Here is a 26610-nt window from a genome sequence, read left to right as displayed (position 1 = left end):
ATACTGCTGTATTACCCAGCCAATGTGAACAGGTTCAGCATCACCTACATCTAAAGAGCTGTGGGGATCCAAACAGTAGAAGCTGACCAGAGACTGCACTTCACTCTCTCTAGGGCAAAGAGGAGAAGGAAGAGGTGGAGGTTACTTACTTTGAGGAAGCTAATATTCAGGCAGGCTAGTAGACTGAGCCACATTGGAGGTAACTTTGGCTTTGATTTATAGTGTAAAACAGATGATATCAATACATCTCTCCCAGAAATTTGATCTGATACTGTCCAGACTCCTGGAACTGGATACCCATGTCTCAGTCACAGCACAGGGAAATCTGTGCCATGCATTGTCCCTCACGATGGGGCTTCTTCACAGATGGTCAGAGAAATGTTAGAGTTCTTTGAAGAAAGTATTTCAATAAATTCTCCTGTAAAACTGTAGTAATGTCTAAGATGCATCCCCCACACACTTTTTGTCAGCTGCTGAGAGCGTGTTCAAAGGATGCTCTGAAAGTCTCTGCTCCTGTACCAATTCCTGACAGCAGGATCTGAAGGAGATCCATCCCTTGTCCATGTTGGTAACAGCTAGTTGATGCTGATGAACTGGGTCGATTGGTTAATTTTCCCTTTTCCCACTACCACTTGTTGCTCTTATCTGTACACTGTATTTCACCGAGTGCCCCTCTATTCAACTCACTAACTATATTTTCCAGGATTCTTGTATCTGTGCTGATGTGAATGGCAAGTGAGGTGCTTGTGATAATGTTCTAGTGCTGGTATTGGGCGCTATTCCCTTTTCTTCATGGGAAGGAGAAATAGAGGCACAATTTTCAATGCATCCCTCAGACAACAGCTTCCAAGACAGGTGAGGTGATAAAAACTGAGTGCTTCATGCAGGTGTAATTCCTGTTGTGAGTGACAATATGGATGGCAATATCAAATGGAGGATACTTGGTGAGTAGTGTCACATTAACTCTAAAGTTGTCAGCTGCTCTTTTCAACAAGTTTGTCTTTTGTTGTCACCCACTCCTTAAGATTACGGTAACCAAGACCTGGAAAGAGCATCATGGCCAGTACTTTAGTTTCTGAATGACTAACAGAAGTGGGATCCTTTTATCTTGAGCACTTCTCTCCCTAGCCCAAAACCTCTCAGTAATCTGTTCTTCCTGCTAGCTATCTTTTTGGGCTGGTAGTTTCTATAGAATGACTGTGTGTAGCACCAAGGGTGCAATACAATGTGGAACCCTTATGTGAGCCCACAGGATTGCATTGGGATGGTACTTTGCATTGGTGAATGAGAATGCACGCACGTTTCAGCCAGCACACCTACCTTGGCACTTCATCTGACACATTGAACTTCTGCCTTTGTTAGTAGATTCTTTTGACCTGATTCACAGCAATTGTTTGTTGAGGTATTTTCCTCCAAATGTCAGCCTTTGCTTCTTTGTGGGGAGTTGGGCCTCGTGTCCTGTAGGTTGCAATCTTACGTTCCTGTATCTCCTGCATCACCACTTCCAAGGCTTTAGTACCGAGTACAGACATCATCCTCATGATCATCTCCTCCTCAGTTCCAACCAGTGTGCTCACCTGAACCTAAGTGGCTCCACTTTATTGACTCTTTGAGCTGACTAGTTCAATTATCTTATTGACAGTCAACATAAGACTTCATTCACAATGCACATGTTTTACATGCTATACCCTTTTCTAGTAAAAGCCCATAGCTTATCTTGGAAAACCTGACTAGAAAAACTCTTTGCATAATATGTGGGTGTAGAAACTAATGGCTACTGCTCTAAAAGTAAGCTCCCATTGAAATCATTTGGTCTGAATCACTATCAAACATATGGGTTGGATTTTCACTGAGATGAGTTGACTTGGGAATCCCCTAAAAAGACAGTACTCTCCACCACAATTAAAGGCTGTGCCAAAGGGAGTGTCTTTAAAGGGTGCTGGTTTGTTCCTGTCAAAAGCCTTCACCCAGCACTCTGGTCAGCTCCATGGCAGAGATAGGAATCTCCTATTCCTCCACAATATTTATGAAGCCAAGCCAGATTTTGAAGGAGTTGTAATTCACAGTCACTGACTCTGCAGAAGGGAACCTTTTAAAAGGCAAGTTTGAAAGATCGTTTTCCTACCCCCTTTCATGGGTTAGGCTGCCCTTTCACCCTTCGTGGACTCTCATGACCCCATGTCAAGCACTGCCCTTCACTGATGCCCTAAGCATCTCTGTGAAGTACTTCCATTCCCAATAACACACTGTACACTTTCAGAGCCAATGAACTATACAGTGTAAAGTTAAATGTCTAAACAAAACCTTGTAAATGTCATTCATTGTGAAACTTCTCTGATTTAAAAAAAAGTCCAAGTGCAAGCTATCAAAAGTGACAATCAACCAGACCCTTTTAATTTCAAAAAGCACACATCACAAACTTTTAAAAGCACTTAACATTGTAAAATTGACAGCAGGGATCAGAGAGCATGAGTGTCAATCGGACAATCTTTCCTCAGGGGATTAGGTGTTCCACTATTATAATAGCCATCTGGCTATGCCTTAATGTATATAATGTACAGCAATGGTGGCACAGTGCTTATGTTATAGGTCTAACAACACAGACACCCGGACTAATGACTTCAGAGACATGAGTTCATATCCCACTTTGACAAATGGATAATTTAAATTCAGTTATTTAAATTAATCGGGAATTAAAAGATACTATCAGTAATGCTGACCATGAAACTACAGGTTTATTGTATATATCCACCTGGTTCATTAATGTAAGCTTAGACAAAAAATTTGCCATCCTTACCCAGTCCAAGCTGCACTTGACCCCAGACCCACATTAATATAGTTGGCTCTTAACTGTTCTCTGATGTGACCTAGAAAACTATTTACTATATTGAAGAAGCTAGCTTATTACCACCTTATTAATGACAGTTAAGCATGGGAATAAATGCCAGCTGGCCTTATTAATAACAGCCAGATTCCAAGAATGTATAATAATTAAGACAATGTGTAACAGTTACTTTCCAGAAGATGATCAACTATGTTCTAACTAGCATATTATGATATTGAACCACACAGCCCTGGAAGCAGGCTTTTCAACCCATCTTGCCAGCTCTTTAAAAGAATTATCCAATTAGACCCATTCTCCTACTCTTTGCGCACAGTTCTACACTTTTTTTTCCTTTTCAAATGTTCATCCAACTTCTGTTTGAACGGTACAGTTGAATCTTGTTTCATTATCTTTACAGGTCATGCATTCCAGATCATAAAAACTTGCAAAGTTAAAAAATAATTCTCTTTTTTCCTTCTTGAGTTTTTTTTTCCATTATCTTAAATCTATACTTTTGGTTGCCAACCTTTCTGCCACTTCTTCCCTTTACTTTGTCAAAACCCCTCATAATTTTGAACAACGCTACCAAATATCCTCTTAACCCTCTTTACATTAAAGAAAATGATCCTAGCTTCTCTAGTCTCTGTATATAAATGAAGTCTCTCCTCCCTGGTACAATTCTAGTAAATACCCTATACACCCTTGGTAAGGGTTGACATTCTTGAAGTGTGGTGAATACAATTCTCCTGCTAAAGTGTAATCTATGTCCAACAGAGAGATTTTGGTTTCTTACTACCTGTGATCAAGGTGATTCATGTATGTGGGGCATGAGTATTTTCATCCTTGGAGTGGATGTCCCAATTTAAATAATCGCAGAAATAAGTCATTTCATGAATTCTAAAATAAAGTTTATTTATTATCACACACACTTTCCCTGGAGATTTAAAAACGCAACATCTCACACATACCACCACTCACTCAAAGACTAAGCACAAATGAAGAAAAGACAATACAATCATAACATATAATTGTCTCAGTCTTTCTTTTGTGGAAGGCCTGTTGTTTTTTAGATGTGTTCATGCTTTGGTTGAAATAAAAATCGTGTAAGCCAAGAGTCCTTGTAGTTCAATTTCCAGGAGGTTGGTTCTCAGGTGAATTCCAAGTCAAAACAGGTCGGAGAGTTGTTCTCTCACTTTCAAGGTGTTGTTGTTTATTACCTTGGCAGCTTAGTTGACTACTGCTGATTCAATGGCTTTCTGCTGGTGCTTTTGTCTGAAAACAGCTTGGGCTGTTACTTTGAAAGCGAGCAACAAACATGGCTGTTTTACCCATGTGACCTACTTACAAGTCCAAAGTCCAGGTAGTGTATTAGGCTGATAAATATCCTGTGTTGTGGCTTTTCACACTTTGAGAGTTTGAGATAGCCAAGGCCTTTGTGTTTGGATGAGAGGCCAATACAAATATAATACAGTACAATAGGAGGTCAATGGGATCCATCTTACATTTGAATTTTGATGTCTCTGGTGAAACATGGAAACATGTTTTCTGCAAACCTCATTGTCTGTAGGTTTTGCTCCATCCTTGAACAATGAGATGTGTAAATTTCATAAGTGGTTGTGAGGGTGTTCTTTCATTCAGGTCCATTTTTAATCAGATATTGGCCACAGATTTTTCTGCCTGTAGTTCAAATGCCAAAAGACACACGATATGCAGCAGCCAACTTTGGTGTTCGATTTGGGAGTATAGCTTTAAGCCAAGGATCCCATATGTATTTTTTAATATGGGATCTTTTCCTGCTACCTTCAAAGATGTGTGTGTGTGTGTGTGTGTAATTCCAGGCCCCTCTGTTCCTATGCTTCACTCAGAATTGTACAATATGTTTATACTGCCCTCCCTCATCCTTACTTCCAAAATGTATTCCTTCACACTTGCCAATACTATATTTAGTTTATCGTGTGCCTGCCCATTTCACCCGTCTATGTGCTCCTGAAGTCTGCTACTATCTTCCTCAGTATTTATTACATTTGAAACTTCTGTGTCATCTGCAAGCATAATTTTAATTGAATATTTTTATGACTGTTAGCATGACAGAGAACAGTACTAAATATTGAAGAATGAAATATCTGTTGCATCATGCAAGTAGCAAGCTGACAGTACTCTAGGTATTCCTGTGGCCGAAGATACTTTGTCCTGGAAATATGAACTGCATTTAGAAAACAGAAGTTTGCAAAAACAAATCGAGAAGCTAAAAAAGATTTATTGAAAATTAAAAACAAAATAGAGGCCAACGATCATTCAATAATCTTCACAATCATTTCCCAAACTTATCCTCATCTCAGCCATCCCCAAATTAAACTCATTTTTTTCCCGAGAAAGGACTCTAGCTAACTCCTTAGGATTGTTTAATGAGACCCAACTTACGATTTTAAAACTTAAGTCTAGAAAAGGCCAGTATCCTGTGGGTTTTTCCACATCATTTTATTCAGTGTGCTCCTTGTTAAAACTTGTCCATTGATTTCTAAACAGTTTTGCCCTTCCAGACATCATCATGGCAGGCACAATCACGCCAATATTTTATATAACATACAGACATGAAAGGGTAGAATTTCCTGCCAAACTGTCTATAATCAGACGTTATAGGAGTCATGGAGCAAGGAAAACGTCTTTGAGAGGCTTCTATCTGCTCCTCACCCCTGAATGTAACAAATTGGGATTTCCTTCTCCGTTCTCTGCAACAGGATTTTAACTATTCAACCCTTCACAGCCTTGACACATTTAGATGATGGCATGGAATAAGGAAACCAACCATTTCCTCAACTTTCTTGTCACTTTGCTACAAACCCTTAGGAAGTTCAGAAGTGGTGGTAAATGCCGCAGCAGTTAGGAGAGGATACCTTACAGAGGGGGTTAAAAAATCAGATACTGCCCACATCGCTAGCTGGTCTGTTCCCTCCACCCCCAATGCCAGGATCCTTGAGGTGGGATCTCTTGGGAAAGATTTCAGCACAGACTTAGGGGCTCTGGTTCCCCCCAAAGCAAATGCAATAGAAGCAGGTGTAGGCTATTTAGCCCTTCAAGCCTGCTCTGCCATTCATTTTGATTATGGCTGATGATCAAATTTAATATCCTGATCTCCCCTTCTCCCCTGACCCTTATAGCCCCAAGAGCAAAATCTAATTTATTCTTGAAGTCAGACAATGTTTTGGCCTCAAGTACATTCTGGGTAGTGAATTCCATACATTCACCATTCTCTCTAGGTGAAGAAATTTCTCCTTATCTCAGCCCTAAAAGGTTTACCCCTTATCCTCTTAACTATGACCCTTGGTTCTGGACACCCCACCATTCTTTCTGAATCTAATCTGTTTAACCCTGTTTTAATTTTATAAGTTTCTATGAGATCCCCTATCACCCTTCTAAACTCCAGTGAATATAATCCTAACCAAGCTAGTCTCTCTTCATATGACAGACCTGCCATCCCAGGAATCAGCCTGGTAAACCTTCGCTGTGCTCCACCAAAACTGCACACAACAGTCCAGGTGTGGCCTCACCAGCACCCTCTATAATTGCAGCAAAACATCCCTATCCCAATACTCAAATCTTCTCACTATGAAGGCCAACATACCATTTGCCTTCTTTACTGCCTGCCGTACCTGGATGCTGATGCACGAAGACACCAAGGTCTCGCTGCATATCCATCTCTCAATTCACATACATTCAAGTAATAATCTGTCTTCCTACTATTACTACCGAAGTGAGTAACCTCACATTTATAGAGGCTAACCTCACATTTATAAGACCCAAATCAAGGGAGTGGGTCAAAACAGGCAGCGAACGTCCCACCCTCTGCTCCCTTCTCCAAAAGAAAATCGATCCCCTCATCTTCTGTTACATTTCAGCTTCTTTCTTAAAGACCTGACCTAGAAATTCATCAGTGCCCAGTAAATAAAATTATCCTCAATGTTTTAAAATCCTTCCATACCTCTTGTATCTCTACAACCTCCTCCAGTTGTACAACCAGCCACAACATATCTGCGTTCCTACAATTGTGATCGTTTGCATATGCCTAATGTTAATCGCTCCATCACTGGTGGCCGTGCTTTCATCTGTGTAGGTTCTGACATTCACTCTTTCAACCTCCCTCTCTCTTTATCACTCTTTTCTCCTTTAAGACACTCCTTGAAAATTACCTTAGTAAAATATCCCAAGGGGCTAAACAGGAGTGCTACCAAATAACATTTGGCATAAAATCACATCGGGAGATATTCACCAAAAACCTCACCCTCATCAGTGGCTGGGATTCCCTGTTGCTGCTGCAGTAAATGGTGTTCTGGCTGAGTGGCAAATTCTCCATTCTCGCTTGCAATGGGGCAGCCATGGGCAGAATCAGAGAATCCTGTCCATGATATCAAATTTTGTTTGATAATACTCCTGAGAAGCACGGAAGATGTTTTACAAAGTCGAAGATGTTACATAAATGCAAGTTGTTGTTGTTTTGCAAGCCTAAAATAGGGGCCGAAGCAGCCATATCAGCAAAGGCTAAATAGGCATCCAGAACTTGTGCCTGAAAACATCTGGAACAGCTGCATTTGGAATAATCAAGTGTATATCTGACCTAAGCAATCACCATTCAGAGGCCAAAATCAAACAGCCCAGTTTTAACGACAGGGAATAAAATTAAAATATTGACCTGAATGTGAAGCTGCGAGGAGCAGAAGATTCTAGTGAACAATTAGCAGGTCAGGCAGTTTACTGGTCCATCTGCCGTTTTACTATCAGGCCAGTAAGAGTTAAAATCAGCCCATCCTTCCTGAAGGTTTAGCTTTCTGTGATAACTAAAATCAACTGATTTTCAATCAAAAGCTTTTTGCTAATCCAAACCATGATTCATACTGTACAAATGGCATATTCACAGAGTATATTGTAAGATGGTGAGAAGTGACAGGACGAAGTGAAAAGTTTAAATCTTAAGGCTGTGGGGGAGAGATGTGTTTACAGAGAGCTGCTTTTAGTGGTGCTATTCATATTTAACCTAGAATCCCCAAGGCAAGGCCATGTCAAGGGCTGCTACTTGTGTGGCCAATGTGGCTGTCTTCATTGATATAACCACGGTCAACACTGTGGTACAGTGGTTAGCACTGCTGTCTCACAGTGCCAGGGACCTGGGTTCAGTTCTGGCCTCGGGTGACTGTGTGGAGTTTGCATGTTCTCCCCGTGTCTGCGTCAGTTTCCTTCAGGTGCTTCTGGTTTCCTCCAACAGCGCAAAGATGTGTGGGTTAGGTGGATTGGTCATGGTAAATTGCCCCTCAGTGTCAGGGGGATTAGCAGGGTGGGATTGTCGTCGGTGCAGGCTCAATGGGTCAAATAGCCTCCTCTCCACAGTGGGGATTCTAAGATCCTAACTGAAGAATGATACATTTTGTGTACAGGTCGAGACAAGTGGCATGGTCTGCCTGCCCTCTGGGAATTAACATGATCTGCACAACATATACAAACTAATCTCTCCATTAGAAATATGCATTATAAAATTAATCAGTCGTTTTGATATGTGCAGAATAAAAACTCTCAGTTGTAGTGGTAAGAACTTGTTGTGTACTGTTTATAACGTTACAGTCATCATTTTGTAACCATACTAAATATTCCATCCTATAACACAGGGACAAAAGATTCCAGCATCTTTTGACATTCCAATTCAAAGGTCAGGATTCTCCGACTGGGTGAGCCCTAGGATCGGAAATTCCCGCCCAAGCTCAATGGATCTTTGAATGGTCTGCTGGATTTTTGGTCTCACCTGCTATGAGTCCCTCGACAGCTGAGACAGGAATATTTCGGCCCTTGTCTCATTCAAACTGGGGGGTACGAGATTGGAGAATTCAACCCCAGTGAGTAACAAATAACAAACCTGCCAAATTGTATACTTTTATTCTCATAAAGTTATGACAGGTTACACAACATCGCTGCAATACCTGAGGTTTTGCTCCTTGGGGTTTAGCAGAACCTGCCATCTTCAACTGTTCAAACAATATTAAAAAAACCTAACTGTACATTCTTAATGCACACTCCACCACAACAATTAGCCATTGCATATTACAGCTCATGACAGTTTCTTTTTATTGCTAACCTTTTCTAACTCTGAGACTTCATCAACGTGCTCTTGTTTCTCTGCCAGCTCCTGCCATGTTGCTGATTCACGAGACATTGAATCTTTCTGAGCAGATTGTAAGCTTTTTTGTTCTGAAGTCACACCTGCAACGTTGCCATCATGAGCTGGGCTTGAATCTTCTTTCTCTGGATCCTCCTGTTCGCTGTGAATTCCCCCATCTGTTGCTGAGGGCAGTGCATTGGAATTTCCAAGTATTAGAGTATTTCGATCAACATTATTGGGCAGGCTATCCTCTTTAGATTTACTATATTCTTGTACATTCTCAACTAGTCCATCCTCGTCTCCTGTCCATCCATTTGGGTCGTTCCACTGCTCTCTTCTATTCTCATAATCGTCCACTTCATAATGGAGATCTTCCTTGTGGTTAGTTGTAGGTGTAATATCATCATAAGGTGGTATTTCTTCCTCATAAACAATTTCAGCAGGGACCTGTAAAAGACAACACATTGATTTTTGCTGGGCTACAAATTGCATTTCCACCATCCTAGTGTCCAAGTGGAGATCCTTACAAGCTTTCTAGTTAATTAAGTGTTCAATAACCTTCCGCTTGGACATGTGAGGCTAACTGGCTGCAACTGTGCAGGAAAGAACTAGTTTAGGTACTAATGGGCAATCTCTCTCTCTTTCACTCCAATCCTGTACCATACTGTAATCTTCTTCCATTATTAGTCCTATGGTCACTGTTCCACTAAAATTTATTCCCTTGCACCTCATCAGGCTTAACTATGTCATTTTCCTCTTCCTGTGTTCTTACTGCTTGTAAATCACAATCCCTCACTGTCAAATAGGAACTGTGCTCACAGCAAGCAGCCAGAGTTAGGGTTGCAGCATTCGAAGGACAACTAACTCCTGACACTGGTCAATACAACTCTCTGCAGAGAGTGCAGGATTGCAGAACTGCTCCTGCTGTATTGAAATTAGCGCACCCCATAATGTCTTAGACTCAAAATCGTTAATTAACCCACCGTTCATCCTGCTCACAGATTCAAAGTCGGTGTAAAGCCTGACCTGCTCCATGTCACCAATTCCCATTGCCTTATGGTGCTGCAAGGCAGATTAATGAGGGCCAAGTGGTATTTCCATCCCTCTGGAGCTTTCGGCTAATCAATTGGCTGCAGCTCCATCAATCCCAGCAGTGCTGGCGGGGGGGGGGGAGAGAGAGAGAGAGAGAGAGAGACAGCTACAGAAGACCCACCAACCCCTGGAGCTGCTGAGTCCAGGATCTTGGGATGGGGAGGTTAGGAAGAGGGGCAGCAGAGGTAATGGGAGGGATTGAGTTTAAGAGACAGAGTGGGTAGGAAGGGAGTTCGACCTTGGGGGTGGCAAGGCTGCCCCATGATCAGCAAAGGGCCGGTCCCAAAGACTAATCCTCCCCCATCCCCTTTCTTCCTGCCCTTTAAACAGATAAGTGAAAAGCGAAAAATCCAGGCTGCGTATTACCACCCACATCAAACAGTTCATGTGCTATGTATTATGAGGGTGAACTAGCTTGATAACAAACCTCATTGACCACTGATTCTTCATTTAAATATGGTGGGCAGCCTGCCAATTTCAGCGTACACCCATCCCCTCTATTGTAAGGTTGGGGATGGACAGGAATATGCCCACCTGCGGGAAACGGGGCACCTAAAATTCAGCCCTATGATTTCAGGTCTATTGTTAGGACCTTTCTATGGGAACAGAACCTGACCTGTACCTATAGGAGATACAGACCAGACAGAAGCTAAACAGGTGGAGAAATATGTTCCCAACCTTCTGGTTATAGTGCTGAGTATGATGTTTGCTGAGTGCCCATACACAGGAGTGTCCTAACATAGGAGTTCCCTGAAAAAGTTAGCATGTTGACATGGCCTACCCTCCTGAAACCTTCCAGGGGCAGGCTGAATATCTGAGGGTTTGCGAGGCATTTCATTATTTTAAACTGCTCTCCTGAGAATTATAATGGTCAATTGAGACCTGACAGCAGCCAAATTGCCATAAATCCCAATTTCCAAGGCCATTTAGGGGCAACTATGTGCCTGAAAAGATGGCAGTGGCTCCAGACATAAGAATTAAATGATGAAGAAACCTAGATACACAAAACGTGCTTTGAGTACATTGTTCCAGTTTAAGCACAAACAGCCCAAAACAATCAGCCCAGTTAATGTCCAGGAGTATGGCCCTAAGCTGTCCAACTAAATGTTTTGCTTGTGAATCGACCTTTCATTCATCCAACCAGCTAATCAGTTCACCGTGTGCAAGCAATAGGAGTCGAAAAAACCTCTTTAGTCAATGCCACCCAATGTGCATTTTCTTTCAACCCACAAAATATACAGTTTTGTTTGATATTTTATACATTGTTTAAAATATCTCACTCGCAAAGTCATATTGCAAAATAATCTTTTAGACCAACAAAATATGGCATAATGAAGTAATTGTGCTGAAAAATGTGTTTTCGCATGGTGTTTCTCAAATTAATTTAGAGAGGTGCTTAGAATTTAAACATTGCTTCATAAGATATAGTGTAATTTTTGAGAGACACATAGCTTCCAACAGTTGCCCTATCAATTTGCTGCACATAAAAATTCAATTAAATTTGCTCATGACTCCAATGTGAATTAATTATTAGACCATGGTATATATTTCACATCAATCACAGTCAATGCTGAGTAATATGATAGAGTGCAGAAAGCCATTTACATTCACCGTTACTAGACTACTTCATCTTTGGAACAGGGCAGATAAATTATTTTGCAGCGAACTGAAGGTCATTTTGTCCTGGTCTAAAATAAATAAATAAGAATGTAAGAGATAGGAGCAAAAATAGGCCATGCACCCCTTTGAGCCTGCTTTGCCATTCAATACGATCATGCCTGATCTTCTCTCTCAATTCCATTCCCCTGCCTACTCCAATGTCTCTTGATTCCCTGAGCGGCCTGGTCAAATCAGCCTTAAGTGTATCCAACGGTGGAGCATCACACTCTCTGGGGTAGAGAATTTCTAAGTTTCACAATCCTTTGTATCAAGAAATTTCTCCTCATCTCAGTCTTAAATGATTGGCCCCTTATCCTGAGACTGTTCCCCCGTATTCTAGCTGCCCCAGCCAGGAGAAGCAATCTCTGTATCCTGTCAAGTCCCTTCAGAATCGTGTATGTTTCAGTGAGATCACCTCTCATTCGTCTAAACTCCAGTTACAATTGGTTTCATTTAGTCAGCGTCTCATCATAGGCAATCCTCTCAGCCCCATCAGCGACCAATCTAGTGAACCTTTGTTGGACTACATCCTTCCTTAAAAAGTCATGAATCAATTGGAAAATTAATGATTTGGAGAGCTTTTCCAATGTATTTCAGACACTTATGTTGCCTGGAAACTATGGAAATATGTCAGATCTATTTCTACATTTCATGGAAGAGATGAATATTTACCCACCAGGTACCTGCGCAGAAACTGAGGATGTTCTTGAACATTGTTCTATCAGTTTGGGTTGTTTTACAACAACAGGATGTGACTTACATATACTGCTGAAGTAACAGAGGTGTCTATCTTGCTATACATTGGCTGATAATTTGGCAAATATACACTTTGCTACACACACTAATAGATCCCAAATTTACATTGACTTCAAGCGTCATTGATTAAGTTGAGCCAAATTAGTACCTTGAATCACTTCCAGAAAAATGGGGGAACTTGAAATAGCAGTTAGATCACACTTGGAGAGAAGTGAGAGGAAGCTCAGATGTCATACTGAATCATGTACTGTGGTATTAGTCAGTAAAATATTGTACAAAAATGAATCAACTAGAAATAAACACAAAACTACCACCAGGATATGCCATAAATTCAATAAAATATGAATGTCGGTGCCCACTAAAGACACAGATCATAATCTGCTTATGGAAGTGATATCAAAATTCACTGTAGCATTTTTTTCATCCACATTACCACAACTGTAAGCTACATTTGTGTACATTTTTGGAAAAATGAAAACTCACATTCACATAACAAAAATTCATTCAGAATATAAAAGAAGATTTGATTAATTGTTTAACTGATAATATGTGAACTCTGAAGAAATGTCAGGATTATATAACTATAATTATACTTAACTATACTTAACCTAACTATACGTAACTATAACTGGAGTTGTAGGGAGGGATGAACAAAGGGTGGGCACTAGAATTTCAATTCAAAGAACCTTTTCATAATCATGACTTGATTTTTTTTTAACTCATCCTCACAATCTGGATTTGCTGCAGGCCAGCATTTATTTCTTGGTTGTTCAAAGGATGTGGGCATTACTGGCAAGTCCAGTATTTATTGCCCAACCCTAATTGCCCTGAGAAGGTGGTGGTGAGCCACTTGAAATCTAAGCAGTGTGCACATGCTTGCAGTGCTGTTAGGGAGGGAGTTTCAAGATAATGGCCCAGCAATAGTGAAAGGACAGCAATATATTTGAAAGTTGGGATGATGATGACACGGAGGGTAATTTGCGGGTGATGGTGCTCCCATGCAATTGCTGCCATTGTCCTTGTAGGCAGTAGGTCATAGGTTTCAAAGATGCACTGAAGCTCGGACAGTTTCTGCAGTGCATCTTAAGATGATATATACTGTTGCCACTGCATTGGTGGTGGAGGGGTTGCATCTTTTAGGGTAGTGGAAATGGTGCCAATCAAGTGGGCAGCTTTGTTCAGGATGGTGTTGGGCTTCTTAAGTGTTGTTGGAGCTGCATTCATCCAGGCAAATGGAAAATGTTCCATCACATTCCTTACATGTGCTTTGTAGATGTAAACAGACTTAGAATTCCGGAAATAAGTTACTTGCCGCAGATAATACAGTCTCTGTCCTGCTGTTGTAGGCATAATATTTATGAGGTTCATCCCTTATTGCCGTTAAGAGGGTGGAGTTGGGCTTTCTGCTGAAACCATTGTAGTCTATGTGGTAAAAGACTTCCAGAAGTGTTATTAGGCATAAGTTCCATAATTCCGTTAAGTGGTGATGAAGGAAAGGCAATATATGTCAAGATGGCAGTTGTGTAATAGTATTGTTGCTACACTCGTAATCCAGCAACTCTGGGGACCTGCATTTAAATCCCACCACAGCAGATGGTGAAGTAAAAAAAATGAAATTAAGAATTTAATAATTATCATTAAAACACAGCTGGTTCACTATTCCCTTTTAGGGGAGGAGATCTGCCATCCTTACTTCCAGATCCACAACAATGAGGCTGACTCTTAAATGGCTTCACAGGCAACTAGTTCAAAGGCAATTAGGGATGGGCAATAAATACTGACGCCCAACAACACCCACATCCAATGCATAAAAAGAAAATGCCACGGTACATCCACGGTTCTAGTTGAGCATCTTGAGGGTTGTTGCATTAGTACCCATCTATGGGGAGTATTCCATCATACTTCTGACTTGTGCCTTGAAGGTGGTGGAAATTAATTGAATAGTCAAGACTGTCCTACAGAGTACTAAAAGATTTTTCAGTAGTCATGACATTTATGTGTATGATTCAGTTGAGTTTCTGAGTAAGGGTGACCTCCCAATGTTTTAGGAGGGGTAGGGGGTCAAACAATAACTATGCTATTAAATGTCAATGGAGGTGGTAATCCTTGTTTGGAAACAGCAGTCTCCAGTTTAATTGGATTTATTTACCAATATTAACACACAATTTGTGTGCGCTAGCCAAACAAAAGTACAATTTATTTGCTGACCAATGGACTTATTCATTTTTTAATTTTGCAGAAGGGACGATGAACTTCCAATTTAACAGGACATTGATCTCTACATCTGCCACTCACCACAGAAAGATGGTGAATTCTCAGGACTAAACAGAGCAGAGGTAAGTGAATGAGCTGAATTAGGGAAAGCTCAGACCCCATTCAAACATTACGTTATTCTGATACAGGACCCTGTCTGACTGTCAGGTATTATGGAAGGAATAACCATCAAGGGAACAAGGATATGGATTCTTCAAACAGACTGTTTCGAAAAATAACTTTGGTTAAATGGGTAATCAAATGTATGAACAAGCTATTAAAGAGGATTTTAAAAAATTTAAAAATGCTTTGAAATAATTTATTGACAGGCCCAACACCATCTTCTGAGACACAGGAAATTGTTATCTTCCTGTGCGTCTTCTAACCTTCATATGCTGCATCTACAAAGTATGAAAAAAGACTTCTGTACATATCAAAGAATGGCAAAAGCTACAGTATTGCTTACATTCTAACCTGATCAATAGGTAGGTCCACCCTCATATCTGCATCTTCTCTCACCTCAGCAGCACCTTGAGTTTCTTTCCGAGTGTCTTGAGCTTTAAACACACCATTGTCTTCTACATCAAATAAATATAATGGTCATCTTGTTGTATATGCACTTACATAAACCTTTGCATAATGTCAGTATACCATTTGTTACATGAAAGACAAAAGTGTCAGAAAAAGTAATGTCCCTTTAAATGTAGGCCATCGAAATGTTGATGTTTATCAGATAAATTTTCCAAAGTAAAATCACCCTTTCAATACCTGCATCAACTCATCACCAAAATGAATCTCACCCCCCATAGTTCTGAGTTCATGTTGACTTCTTTGATAAAATGTTCCAACAAAATTAGATTACATAATAATAGGATGAATTCTACTGAAGAAAGTACCAGCATCTGTATCCTAAGAAAGTGTGATGGTACTGTGCCTTTAAGAAATGGAATTTAAGCATTTTTCTCTGCAGGATGTTTCCAGCAGGCCCTGGAATTTGTCAGCACCATGTTGTCTGCAGCCAGTGTCTTTTATTGTTACTGAAGCAGTGCAATTGACAACACGTTTATTTTTAATCTGGACAAATGCAGTGTTCTGTGGTCTTAATGTGTCCCTTCGAATTGCTGTGTGGAGTTTGACTGAGGTTGATTGACAGGTCATGTCATGTAGCTAGGGACATCTATGCTTTATAGAAAAGTCCATGTTTTAGTTTTATTTCTCAATTGCTAGTAGAAACTGGTGGGAGAAAGCAGTGTCTGTCTCCCCTCTCTACCTCTGGTGGCTTTCTGAAAGTTCCAAGGCTGGGAAGCCTCAGAGATTTGATCCAACATTCAAAGGACCAATTCACATTGGTGTTAAGAGCTGCAAATTGCTTTAGTGCTAACTAAATCTGAAGGAGGGAGTATGTTTATGGGGTTGCTTTACATTGGAACAACATAGATAGCTACATGTTAAGGACTATACTGTGTCAAGTTAAGTCTATCAATTAAGTAATTGGTAAAAGTTATGCTCATTCTTTTTATTATATTTTAACTGCCTCATTTTTAAATAAACTTCGTTTGATAAAAGCTCCCTAATGGGTCACTTGAATGATACTTGGAGTGAATCACCTTCTGCTTACCCATGCCAAAATCAAATATAAAACTTAGGGTCTAGGCTAACTTCACAAACCACCTTGGAGTTTTTGGCCTGGGTCTTAACAGAGATTGAAAAGAATACTATTCAAGTAACCTGTCCCTTGAGTACATTATTACTCGACTGTAAACAATGCAGACTTGCAGTCCATGTTCCAAAATATGCACCATGTGCTTGGGTAACAGGGCAACTGTTGTTTCCAGAAGGATCACAGTTTGTTTGTGTCAGTAAATACCCAGAAATTTTGGGAAAGAATTTCCAACTGCTGTACCCGTGACTATTGGATCATTTCTATTCAGTGAATACAGGAAAATTAGGCAGGGAGGATACCATTCCCCTATTAAATTGAATGGATGGGAAATTGGGTAGACTTCATACCGTGCTTGCATTCCTACATTTCTTGTATTCGCTGTGCACAGGCAATCCAACATTCTCAGGTGCAGGAAATAGAAAACTTCCCTCTGTCTTTTGAATCCATGGAAAGACAGATATTTTAGTTGCCGATGTAATTATAACCAAAACTCTACAAAAATGCAAAATATGTTGATCCTATATTTCCTCCTCACACTTCTTCTCAGCATAATTTGGCCAAGTACCTTCCCTAATTTGACCTTTGCTTAACCTAGCAGCTTCTTTAGATTCAACAGTTTGAAATGTGTTGTTGAGACCAGATCCACCAGATAAGGATCAGTGTTCCAATCCAAAATGTTGTGTGCAGTGCTGTGGAGCCTTAACCATCTGTGGAACAGTTAAGAGGCAGTGGAATTGAGGAGATGAACAGGTCTTTTTTTTACTCATTCATAGAATCCCGACAGCGCAGTGGGAGACCAATCGGCCCAACAAATATGCACCAACAACAATCCCACCCGAAGCCCTATCCCTATAACCCCACGTATTTATCCTACTAATCTCCTTGACACTAAGGGACAATTTTAGCGTGGCCAATCAACCCAACTGCATATCTTTGGAGTGTGGGAGGAAACCGGAGCACCAGAGGAAACCTACACAAACACCGTGAGAATGTGTAACCTCCACACAGTCACCCAGGGCCAGAATGGAACCCGGGCCCCTGGCACTATGAAGCAGCAGAATTAACACTGTGCATGGGATGTGGGCTTTGTTGGTTAGGCCAGCATTTATTGCCCTCCCTAATTGCCCTTCAGAAGGTGGTGCTGAGCTGCCTTCTTGACCCACTGCAGACCATGTGGGGTAAGAACACCCACAGTGCTGTTAGATTGAGAGATCCAGGATTTTGGCCCAGTGACAATGAAGGAACATTGAAATATGTTTCCAAGTCAGGATCTTGAGTGGCTAGGGTGGATCTTCCAGGTGGTTGTGTTCCCATGTGCTGACTGTCCTATCCTTCAAGATAATAGTGGTTGTGTGTTTGGGAGATGCTAATTAGTGAGCCTTGGTGAATTTCTGCAGTGCATATTGTAAACAATACACAGGGATGGAACTATGCGTCAGTGGTGGAGGGAGTGAATGTTTGTGAATAGGATGTCAATCAAGTGTGCTGCTGTATTCTGGATGGTGTCAAGGTTCTCCAGTGTTGCTGGAGCTGCACTCATCCAAGCAAGTGGGGAGTATTCATCACACTTCTGGGCCTTGTATATTGTGGGCAGGTTTTGAAGAGTCAGGAGGTGAGTTACTCAGCACAAGATTCCTAGTCTCTGACCTCCATTTTTATAGCCAGTGTATTTATATGGCTAGTCCAGTTCAGCTACTAGTCAATAGGAATCTCTGGGATGTTGCTAATAGGGGATACAGCAATGATAATGCCATTGAATGTCAAGATGTGATGGTTTGATTCATTTGTGTTGGAGATGGTTATTGCCTGACACTTATATGGCACGAATGTTACATGCCACTTGTCAGCCTAAGCCTGTCCAGATCTTTTTGCATTTGGACCTGGACTGCTTCAGTATCTGAGGAGTTACTAATAGTGCTGAACGTTATGCAGTCATCAGCAAACATCCGCCCTTCTGATTCTACGATGGAAGGAAGGCCATTGATGATGCGGCTGAAGATGGTGGGGCCAACGACACTACCCTGATGGACTACTGCATTGAAAAGCTGGAGTTGAGATGACTGACCTCCAACAACTACAACACCTTCCACTGCCCTTTGTTCCAACCAGCAGAGAAATTTTGCCGATTCCCACTGACTCCAGTTTTGCTCGGTTTCCTTGATGCCATACTTGGTTAAATGCTGCCTTGATATCAAAGGCGGTCACTCTCACCTCACGTCTTTTGCCCATGTTTGAACCAAGGCTGTAATGAGGTCAGGAGCTGAGTGATCCTGGTGGAACCTAAACTGAGCATCAATGAGCAGGTTATTGTTAAGCAAGTGCCGCTTAATAGCACTGTTGATGACCCCTTCCATCACTTTACTGATAATCAAAAATAGATTAACGGATGGTATTTGGCTTGGTTGGATTTGTCCTGTTTCCTATATAAGGACATACCTGGACAATTATCTACATTGCTGGGTAGATGCCAGTGTTATAGCTGTACTGGAACATCTTGGCTAGGAATGCATCAAGTTCTGAAGCACAAATCTTTAGTACTATTACCAGAATATTGTCAGGTCCCATAGCCTTTGCAGTATCCCATACCTTCAGCCATTTCTTGATATAATGTGGAAAGAATCAAATTAGTTGAAGACTGACATTTTAAATGCTGGGGATCTCCTGAGGATGCTGAGATGGATCATCCACTTGGCGTCCTCTGGCTGAAGATTATAGTAAATGCTTCAGCCTTATCTTTTGCACACATTTGCTGGGCTTCTCTGTCATTGGGAATGGGGGTATTTGTGGAGCCCCCTCCTCCAATGAGTCAGTTAATTGCCCACCACCATTCACGGCTGATGTAGCAGGACTGCAGAGCTTAGATCTAATCCAGTAGTTGTGGAATCACTTAGCTCCGTGTATAATTTGCTGCTTATGCTGTTTAGCAAACAAGTAGTCCGGTGTTATGGCTTCACCAGATTGGCATCTCATTTTTAGGTATGCCTGGTGCTGCTCCTGATATGCTCTCCTTCATTCTTTATTAGACCAGGGTTGATCCCCTGGCTCAGTGCTAATGTTATAGTGGAGGATATGCCGGACCAGGAGTTTACAGATTGTGACTGAGCACAGTTCTACTGCTGATGATGACACCCAGGGCCTCATGGATACCAAGTCTTGAATTGCGAGATCTGTTTGAAATCTATCCTATTTAGCATGATAGTGCCACACAGCACGCTGGAGGGTATCCTCAATGTGAAGACAGGTCTTTGTCTGCACAGGGACTGTGTGCTGGTCACTGACATTGTCATGGACAGATGCATCTGTGGCAGGCAGATTGGTGAGGGTGAAGTCAAGTTTTTCCCTTTTGATTGTTCCTGCATCATCTGCTATAGACCCAGTCTCGCAGCTTTGTCTTTTAATAATCAACTTGCCTGCTCTGTGGTGTTGTTAGCAAGCCACTCGTGATGATGGACATAGCAGAGTAAATTCTGTGCCCTTGGCATCCTCAGTGCTTCCTCCAAGTGGTGTTCAGCATGGCAGGCACTGATTCATTAGCTGGAATGGGGGAAGGGGAGGGGGGAATGGAGGGTGCTACATGGTAATCAACAGGAGGTTTCCATGCATGTTTGACCATGAGATTTCATAGTGTACAGTGTCAATGTTCAGGATTCCCAGGGCAATTCCCTCCTGACTATATAAGCACTGCGCCACTTGCCACCATTGCTGGGTCTGTCTTGCCAGTGGGACAGGACATACAAACGGATAGCAGTGTCTGGGACATAGGGCAGGCTTTTATGGCCTCGCTCACCCCAAAACTGTAAAATCCTGCCTGAGATCAATGGACATTCCTATGCCTCTCACCCACTCCAATTCCCATGGCAGGCATAATATAAAATTTTGGCTGTTGTCTGTGAGTATGAGTATGTCAGGCTGTTACTTGACTCGTCTGTGAGTCAGCTCTCCTAATTTTGGCACAAACACCCAGATGTTAGCATGGAGGACTTCACAGGATTGACAGGGCTGGGTTTGCGGCTGTTGGTTCTGGTGCTGAGATTGATGCTGGGTGGTCCAACTGATTTCATTCCTTTGAGACTTTTTAGTGGTTTTGATACAGCTGAGTGGCTTGCCATGTTAGAGGGCATTTAAGAGCATACTGTGTTGCCATGTCAGGTGGAATTAAGTCACAGTCCTTTTTCTGCCAATTCTCCAAAAGTTAGGCCACACTGGGGGGCATTAAACTGAGGAACATCAGCCCCTTTATCTCACAGAATGAAAAGTTTGTAACCTCTGTAGTAAGTCTTGTGAAATCTTGTGTGTTTTCTCTCTCCCAATGTATTGTGACCCACTGAATTTCTGGATTTGGTAGCTATTAGGAAAAGTATACCAGTGCTACTGAGTGCTTCTCTGTTTCTATTGACTGAATAAGGAAATTTTTGTTAACTTTCAGAGATCATGAATTATAAAAAGGAGATAAATACAGTTCACCAAAGCTTCATATTGAGGTCCAGCTTTCAACATAGGAATTTTAAAATCACCTAAAACAGGTGAGGGATCGATAGAAAGCCTGTATTTCTGAAATTAGCTCCTGAACTACTTATTAGTTTATGCAGAAAAGGATTCAAGAACTAAGGCCAACGGTTCGAGACATCAAAATTTAATTCCAATCATGTCACGATTTCTGATTTCTTCCTTACATCAAATGAATGAGTTTAATCAAATCTATCCTGTGCTTCAAATTAGACAGCCACCCAATAGAGTATTGTTTCACATCCAGGGACAAATAATAACTTAACACTTGTTGTCTCTTTCTTCCTCTCTATTTGAACAACACCTGTATTGAACATGGCATTGACCGTGGATATGGAGAAGGCTGGTGTCAGGAACATGCCTCCACCTTTGTCTATTTTTTCCACTTTCCCCTCCTCTGATGATGATGTAGATATGCCTGGCTTATAAATCAATGGGTTCGGATTATGTGTTATTGCGCAGCGGTCCGTTAAACCTTGACAATTAAGGGTTGCCCCTTGGTAACATCAAGGGCCTGCCCAAGTGGAACTCATCGCCTGAACCCTTTATAAGGCAGGAAAGGGTCTGCAGAACGATCATTGAATCATAGAATCCCTACAGTGCAGGAGGCGGCAATTTGCCCATTGAGTCTGCACCAACCACTATATCACCCATCTTTGATCCCTGTAGCCCACTTATTTACCCTGCTAGTCTCCCGACACTAAGGGGCAATTTATCATGGCCAATTCACCTAACCCGCATATCTTTTGGACTGTGGGAGGAAACTGGAGCAATGAGAGGAAACCACACAGACACATGGAGAATGTGCAAACTCCACACAGACAGTGACCCAAGCCTGGAATTGAACCTGGGTCCCTGGCGCTGCAATGCAGCAGTGCTAACCACTGTGTCACCATGCTGCTGTTGGAACTTACGTACGTAGGCCATGAAGTAGTGGCTTTACTTTATGTTTAACAATAAGTACCGTCCCTTTCCAATCGGGCTTCCTGAGTTATTACACAGAGATTGCCTTTCCAATTTAAGATATCACAATCTCATTTTATTGCTCATGGCTCAAGAAATATGCAAGTGCTCCTTCAATCTCTACAAGGATGCCTGCCCCAGGCTTCCTCTTTTTCTCCCTGGTTCAATAACCCACTTCTTGATTTTTATGGCTGTGTAGGCACTTACTCACCACCCTCCCAGCAATTGTGCTCACGAGGTCCACAAGCAGCATACTAATGAGGCCTGGCCATTAAAACCTGGCCAGTAAAACCTAATGCCTACTTTGCCCCTTTCTGGCCCTTCAGCTGAAATTGAATCTAAAAGCTTCTTAAGGGTAAGTCTATGGGCTGCCTTTAATATAAAAGTTGAGAGTTTCAGAGCAGGAGACAGCATAACCAGTTCTGCTCAAAGTTCATAAAACAAAGTCACCAGAAGTTGGAAGCCAGAGTGGAGGCTAAATTCATGCTATCCATATGTGGAAATTTATTTCCCCTGATTAGTACAAACAGGGGCACAATAAAGCCACCCTGTCAATCAGGAATAGTCTCCCCGCTGAAGAAGACTTGCATTAATGATGTCCAAACACAAAATACATATTCTTTGGTCAAGTTCCAACCTCATCATTTCCTGAACCCATAGGAAGTGGGCAAATTAGTAAGCCAGCAGTCTGGTCTGTTTGCAGTGTGATTCTTTTTGTGAAGAACATTAAAAACATGTGTTTGTCTTGGAATTTTGTTGTAAATGCCGGCTGCTTTACGTTATTTTCACATGCAGGTTGCCCCTTTTGCATCATCGCAGCCGATCCTACAGTATTGATGATTGCAGTGATTAGCAGCCAGTGTCCATCTGATAATTCATGAGAAGTGCTGGTTTCTTAATTTTCAATGTAGCTATGTCCTTCCCACTGCTGTCCCATCCATAAAATTAGCAAGAAAATTTCAGGGCTCAGCATCATGAAAATCATATAAAATTGCAGCTATCTGCCATGATTTAAAACACAAAGGGTAGTGCAAGATAAAATTGTGTGCAATTTTTTCCCCCTTTCTATATTTATCACAGGTTAGTGAGGAGTGAATGTTTCTGGAATTGTGGAGTCGACCTTGACCCTTTCAAAATCCATTCACTAATGCACAGTTACAAGCATGCAACGTTACAGGAAACAAAACACTTGAAGAAATAAAATGTGCTTACATTTGTTTTCAAGAGACACATTGCAACTTACCATATTCTGCCAAAGGACCAGTTGCATGTTTGTGGTGTTTGACCTTCATGGGTTTTGCACGGAAAATAGAGTTTTTCTCCCTAGATGGCTTTACTTCCAGATCTTTTGATTGCCCTTGGAGTGTTTGTGGAAGTCCCACAAGCACTTGTCCATCTGTTGTAGAATGGGAGCTATCACCTTCAGACTAGAAATGACAGAAGAGAAACATTTCCCATGTTCTTAAAATGGTTTTTATTTCTGTACATAAGATAGATAAAATGGGTTGCATAATGAATATGCACAGCAAATTCATCTTTCATTAATCCGCTTTTAATGATGCATAAACTCACGGGAACAGTCAGTCATTGATTTTCCCTTAATTCCTGTACTGTTTCACCAAATAGTTTATCAATCACAGAGCTGGACAACCTCATGATTTACTGACTGATCGTGGGAGCATAGCTTTTGCAAAAATAAAAGCTCGTCAGTAAATTTGAGAGCACCAGGGAATCTGCACCGCACGACCAAAGTTGTAAAATACCATCTGCAGAAAATGATCCATTTAATTTCTTCATTTTCCCCATTTATACAAATAGTCACTATAACTGAATCTGAGATGGGGAGGGAGAACTGGATGTACAGACTTGGTATACAGCCCAGTTCAGAAAAATAACATTCCTTAAGTTGGGTTTTGCATTGCCTGGAAATTTTCCCTCCTGTGACTTTTTAAAAAGTTATTTCCCTCAACGTCAAGGAGTTCACAAAGGTTACATGCCTCTTCTCAAAATATAAACATTTCTCACCACTTTCCTGAGAAAATATTGCTATTCTCAGCTTTTTCTTGTGCTCAGCAGCATGAGGTTCTGTCAGCCCCCTGGAATGGAATGCTTTTCCATTTTAGGCACTGTTATGTGGCCAAATCTGTTATGTCAGTAAAGTGCAGACTAAAAAAAAATCAATGATTTGCATTTATGTAGCACCTTAGAAGTAGAAACATGTCCCAAGGTGCTTCGTAGATACATAAGCAGAGAAGAGGAAAGGTTACTTCTTTCTGCCCTAAGTCTTCAACTCATCTCCAAAGAAGACTCTAAATATATCAGTACGAGTTCTATATCTTTCTAACCAGCTATTCTTAGGAACTGGGAAAAAAGACACGTGACATTATTATCCTTAAATTTAACAAAGAGGATATTTTCAGTTCATCTGCCTTGACTGAAATTAAAGTCATGTTAATGGCTGTTACTTGGGGGCATAACTTTAAAGTTCATGGTGGGAGATGTAGGAGGGATGTCCAAGGTAGATTCTTTACTCAGAGAGTGGTTGGGGCGTGGAATGCATGGCCTGCTGTGATGGTGGAGTCGGACACTTCAGGAACTTTCAAGCGGTTACTGGATTGGCACATGAAGCACTCCAAAATGATAGGGAGTGGGATAGCTTGATCTTGGGTTTGGACATAGCTCGGCACAACATTGAAGGCCGAAGAGCCTGTACTGTGCTGTACTGTTCTATGTTTCTATGTTCTAGAAATGTAAAAAAAAGACAATGATAGCATATTGGAGGATGGAAATATACTCAGTGTCATCTCAAAACATGATAGCTTTGATATAACAAGGAGGAGGTGTACAGTGAAACTGCCTCTATATAGTCTCACAAAATGTACCTGAACACCAGTGTCAAAAGATTGCTCCCCTCCTGTACTAATGTAAGATTTTCCATGTGTCACCAACCAATGCATGGCTACTCTGAAAGAAATTGGTGAATCGTGCCTATTGTGCTCACATTCATGTTGGGTTGGGTTAACCATTTCATAATTCACTTTAAACAGGAGAAGGGGAAATATTAGCTCCGTCAGTCTGAGCAGGGTTCAAACTCTGGCCCACGAGAAAGAATCGCACACCAATCTGACTGTTAGGTAAATTTACCATAAACAACAATCAGTTTAATTAGAAGTCGGAGCAGGTCGATCACTGACTGGGGGAAAGCATCATCGCTGCAAAGGTAATATTTTGCATGAAGGTGATTGCACAAGACTCTTCATTTTATCACTTTAAGGATGAAATCGGTGCCTGAATCTCAAAAGTAGCTGATGGTGAATTGGTGTTTTTCCATGCACATTTAAGGCTACTGTGGAAAATGGGCTGCCAACTTACTGTGAGCCCGTGTCGTCCCATTGGCGCAGACCAATTCACCCTCAAATCTGAATCTTTACTCAACTGATTCTGGACTGTTGGTTCTGTGTCAAAGTGAACCAAATCATGCTGTGCAGCATTAGCATGCAAATGCTTAACTTTTCATACAAAATTCTATTGTCTATTATTCTGAAACGGTGGGCCCATTTAAACCTCCATTCAAGTAACAAAGGAAGAAATTTCACACAGGCCCATAAAGCATTCAGAGAAATCAGCTCTGAGGAAGAGTCACACGGACTCAAAATGTTAACTTCACAGATGCTGCCAGATCTGATGCGTTTATCCAACATTTATTTCAGATTTCCAGCATCCTCAATATTTTAATTTTCCTTAAACATTCAGAGAATTTCAGTCCATTGGTCTCCTAGGGTTGGCAGAAAACAGAAGAGGGGGTTCGGAAGGGACATGAGAAATAAAGGGATTTTTTCAGAGGGATTGCTAATATTTTAATTATAACAATCCACTCCATGAAGGTAATGAGTCAATGCCAAGCAATAATTAATAATCAAAATGAACATGCCTCAGAATAGAGAGAGTAATTAATGAACACATTAAGTTTGGGAGATTGGTCCATTCTATACTGTTGAAATCAGTTGTAATGTAAAAGGGGCTGGTAATTCACCTCTAGCCTATTTCACACTATGCTGTTGCTTTCAGCCCTCAGGATTCCAACACACAGCACTTTCTATTCCACAAATTACAATTTTGGTATGATAATAGCAAGAGAATCATCGTGCGACTGCCATTTTGCAAACTGAGCCACTGGTGGTCAACAACCAGTTTACCTGCTGGGGAGAGGCCAACAATCCAGAATCACTTGATCCGCCATGAGAAACGTGCTGTAGCTCAAACTGAAGAAACAAAAACTCAGATCAATAGCCATTCAGCAAAACTACACGGCAAAGATTTTGGGCATGGAACAGAACAAGTTCTAAAAACCGAAACAGGAAATACAAATGGCTGCATTAGTTCAAAATAAGCACAAGTACTTTGCTGCTTCACAGTGAACGTCATTGGTATACTTTGGCTTTTACTTAAAAGGAAGAACCAAGGGTGGAATTCTCTGGCCGAAAAGTTGGAAATTCCCGCCCGACCGTCAATGATGTTTCACTTTTTCCGCAACCTCCCCGCCAAAATTCCAGTGGCAGTCGTAATGGGAGAAGTCCAGCCTAAATGTCCAATATTACCCCGATAAAGTCTTCAGCAATGTTCTCTCCCTCTGGTGAACACATTGGAATCTTGAGCCCAGAATCTCCGTGTACGAGAATGGCGGCATGCACTCAAAATCCAGAGAGTTTAGAAAAAGGGGATTCTCGCTGGCGAGATCACATTTTGTAATTT

The 26610-nt window shown here is 41.3% G+C and overlaps 1 protein-coding gene across 8 annotated transcripts in view; it reads right to left on the bottom strand.

Moving 5' to 3' along the window:
- The window catches only part of dcdc2c (doublecortin domain containing 2C), a 151468-nt gene that overhangs the window by 11720 nt on the left and 113138 nt on the right, over positions 1-26610 (bottom strand). For 6 of the 8 annotated variants that reach the window (XM_080192102.1, XM_080192100.1, XM_080192099.1 and 3 more), the window contains exons 9-12: positions 26055-26120; positions 23102-23285; positions 15201-15304; positions 8943-9413 (exon numbers count right to left, since the gene is read on the bottom strand). In XM_080192102.1, the coding sequence (XP_080048228.1) occupies positions 8943-9413; positions 15201-15304; positions 23102-23285; positions 26055-26120 (825 nt within the window). The remainder of the gene's footprint in view (positions 1-8942; positions 9414-15200; positions 15305-23101; positions 23286-26054; positions 26121-26610) is intronic. The other 2 variants (XM_080192105.1, XM_080192106.1) reach the window with 2 other exon arrangements.

The sequence above is a fragment of the Carcharhinus amblyrhynchos genome, chromosome 7 (assembly GCF_965287045.1).
Source record: "Carcharhinus amblyrhynchos chromosome 7, sCarAmb.v2.hapA, whole genome shotgun sequence".
Classification (NCBI taxonomy): domain Eukaryota; kingdom Metazoa; phylum Chordata; class Chondrichthyes; order Carcharhiniformes; family Carcharhinidae; genus Carcharhinus; species Carcharhinus amblyrhynchos.
The sequence above is the reverse complement of the archived record's forward strand: the minus strand, read 5'-3'. Positions and strand labels throughout refer to the sequence as shown.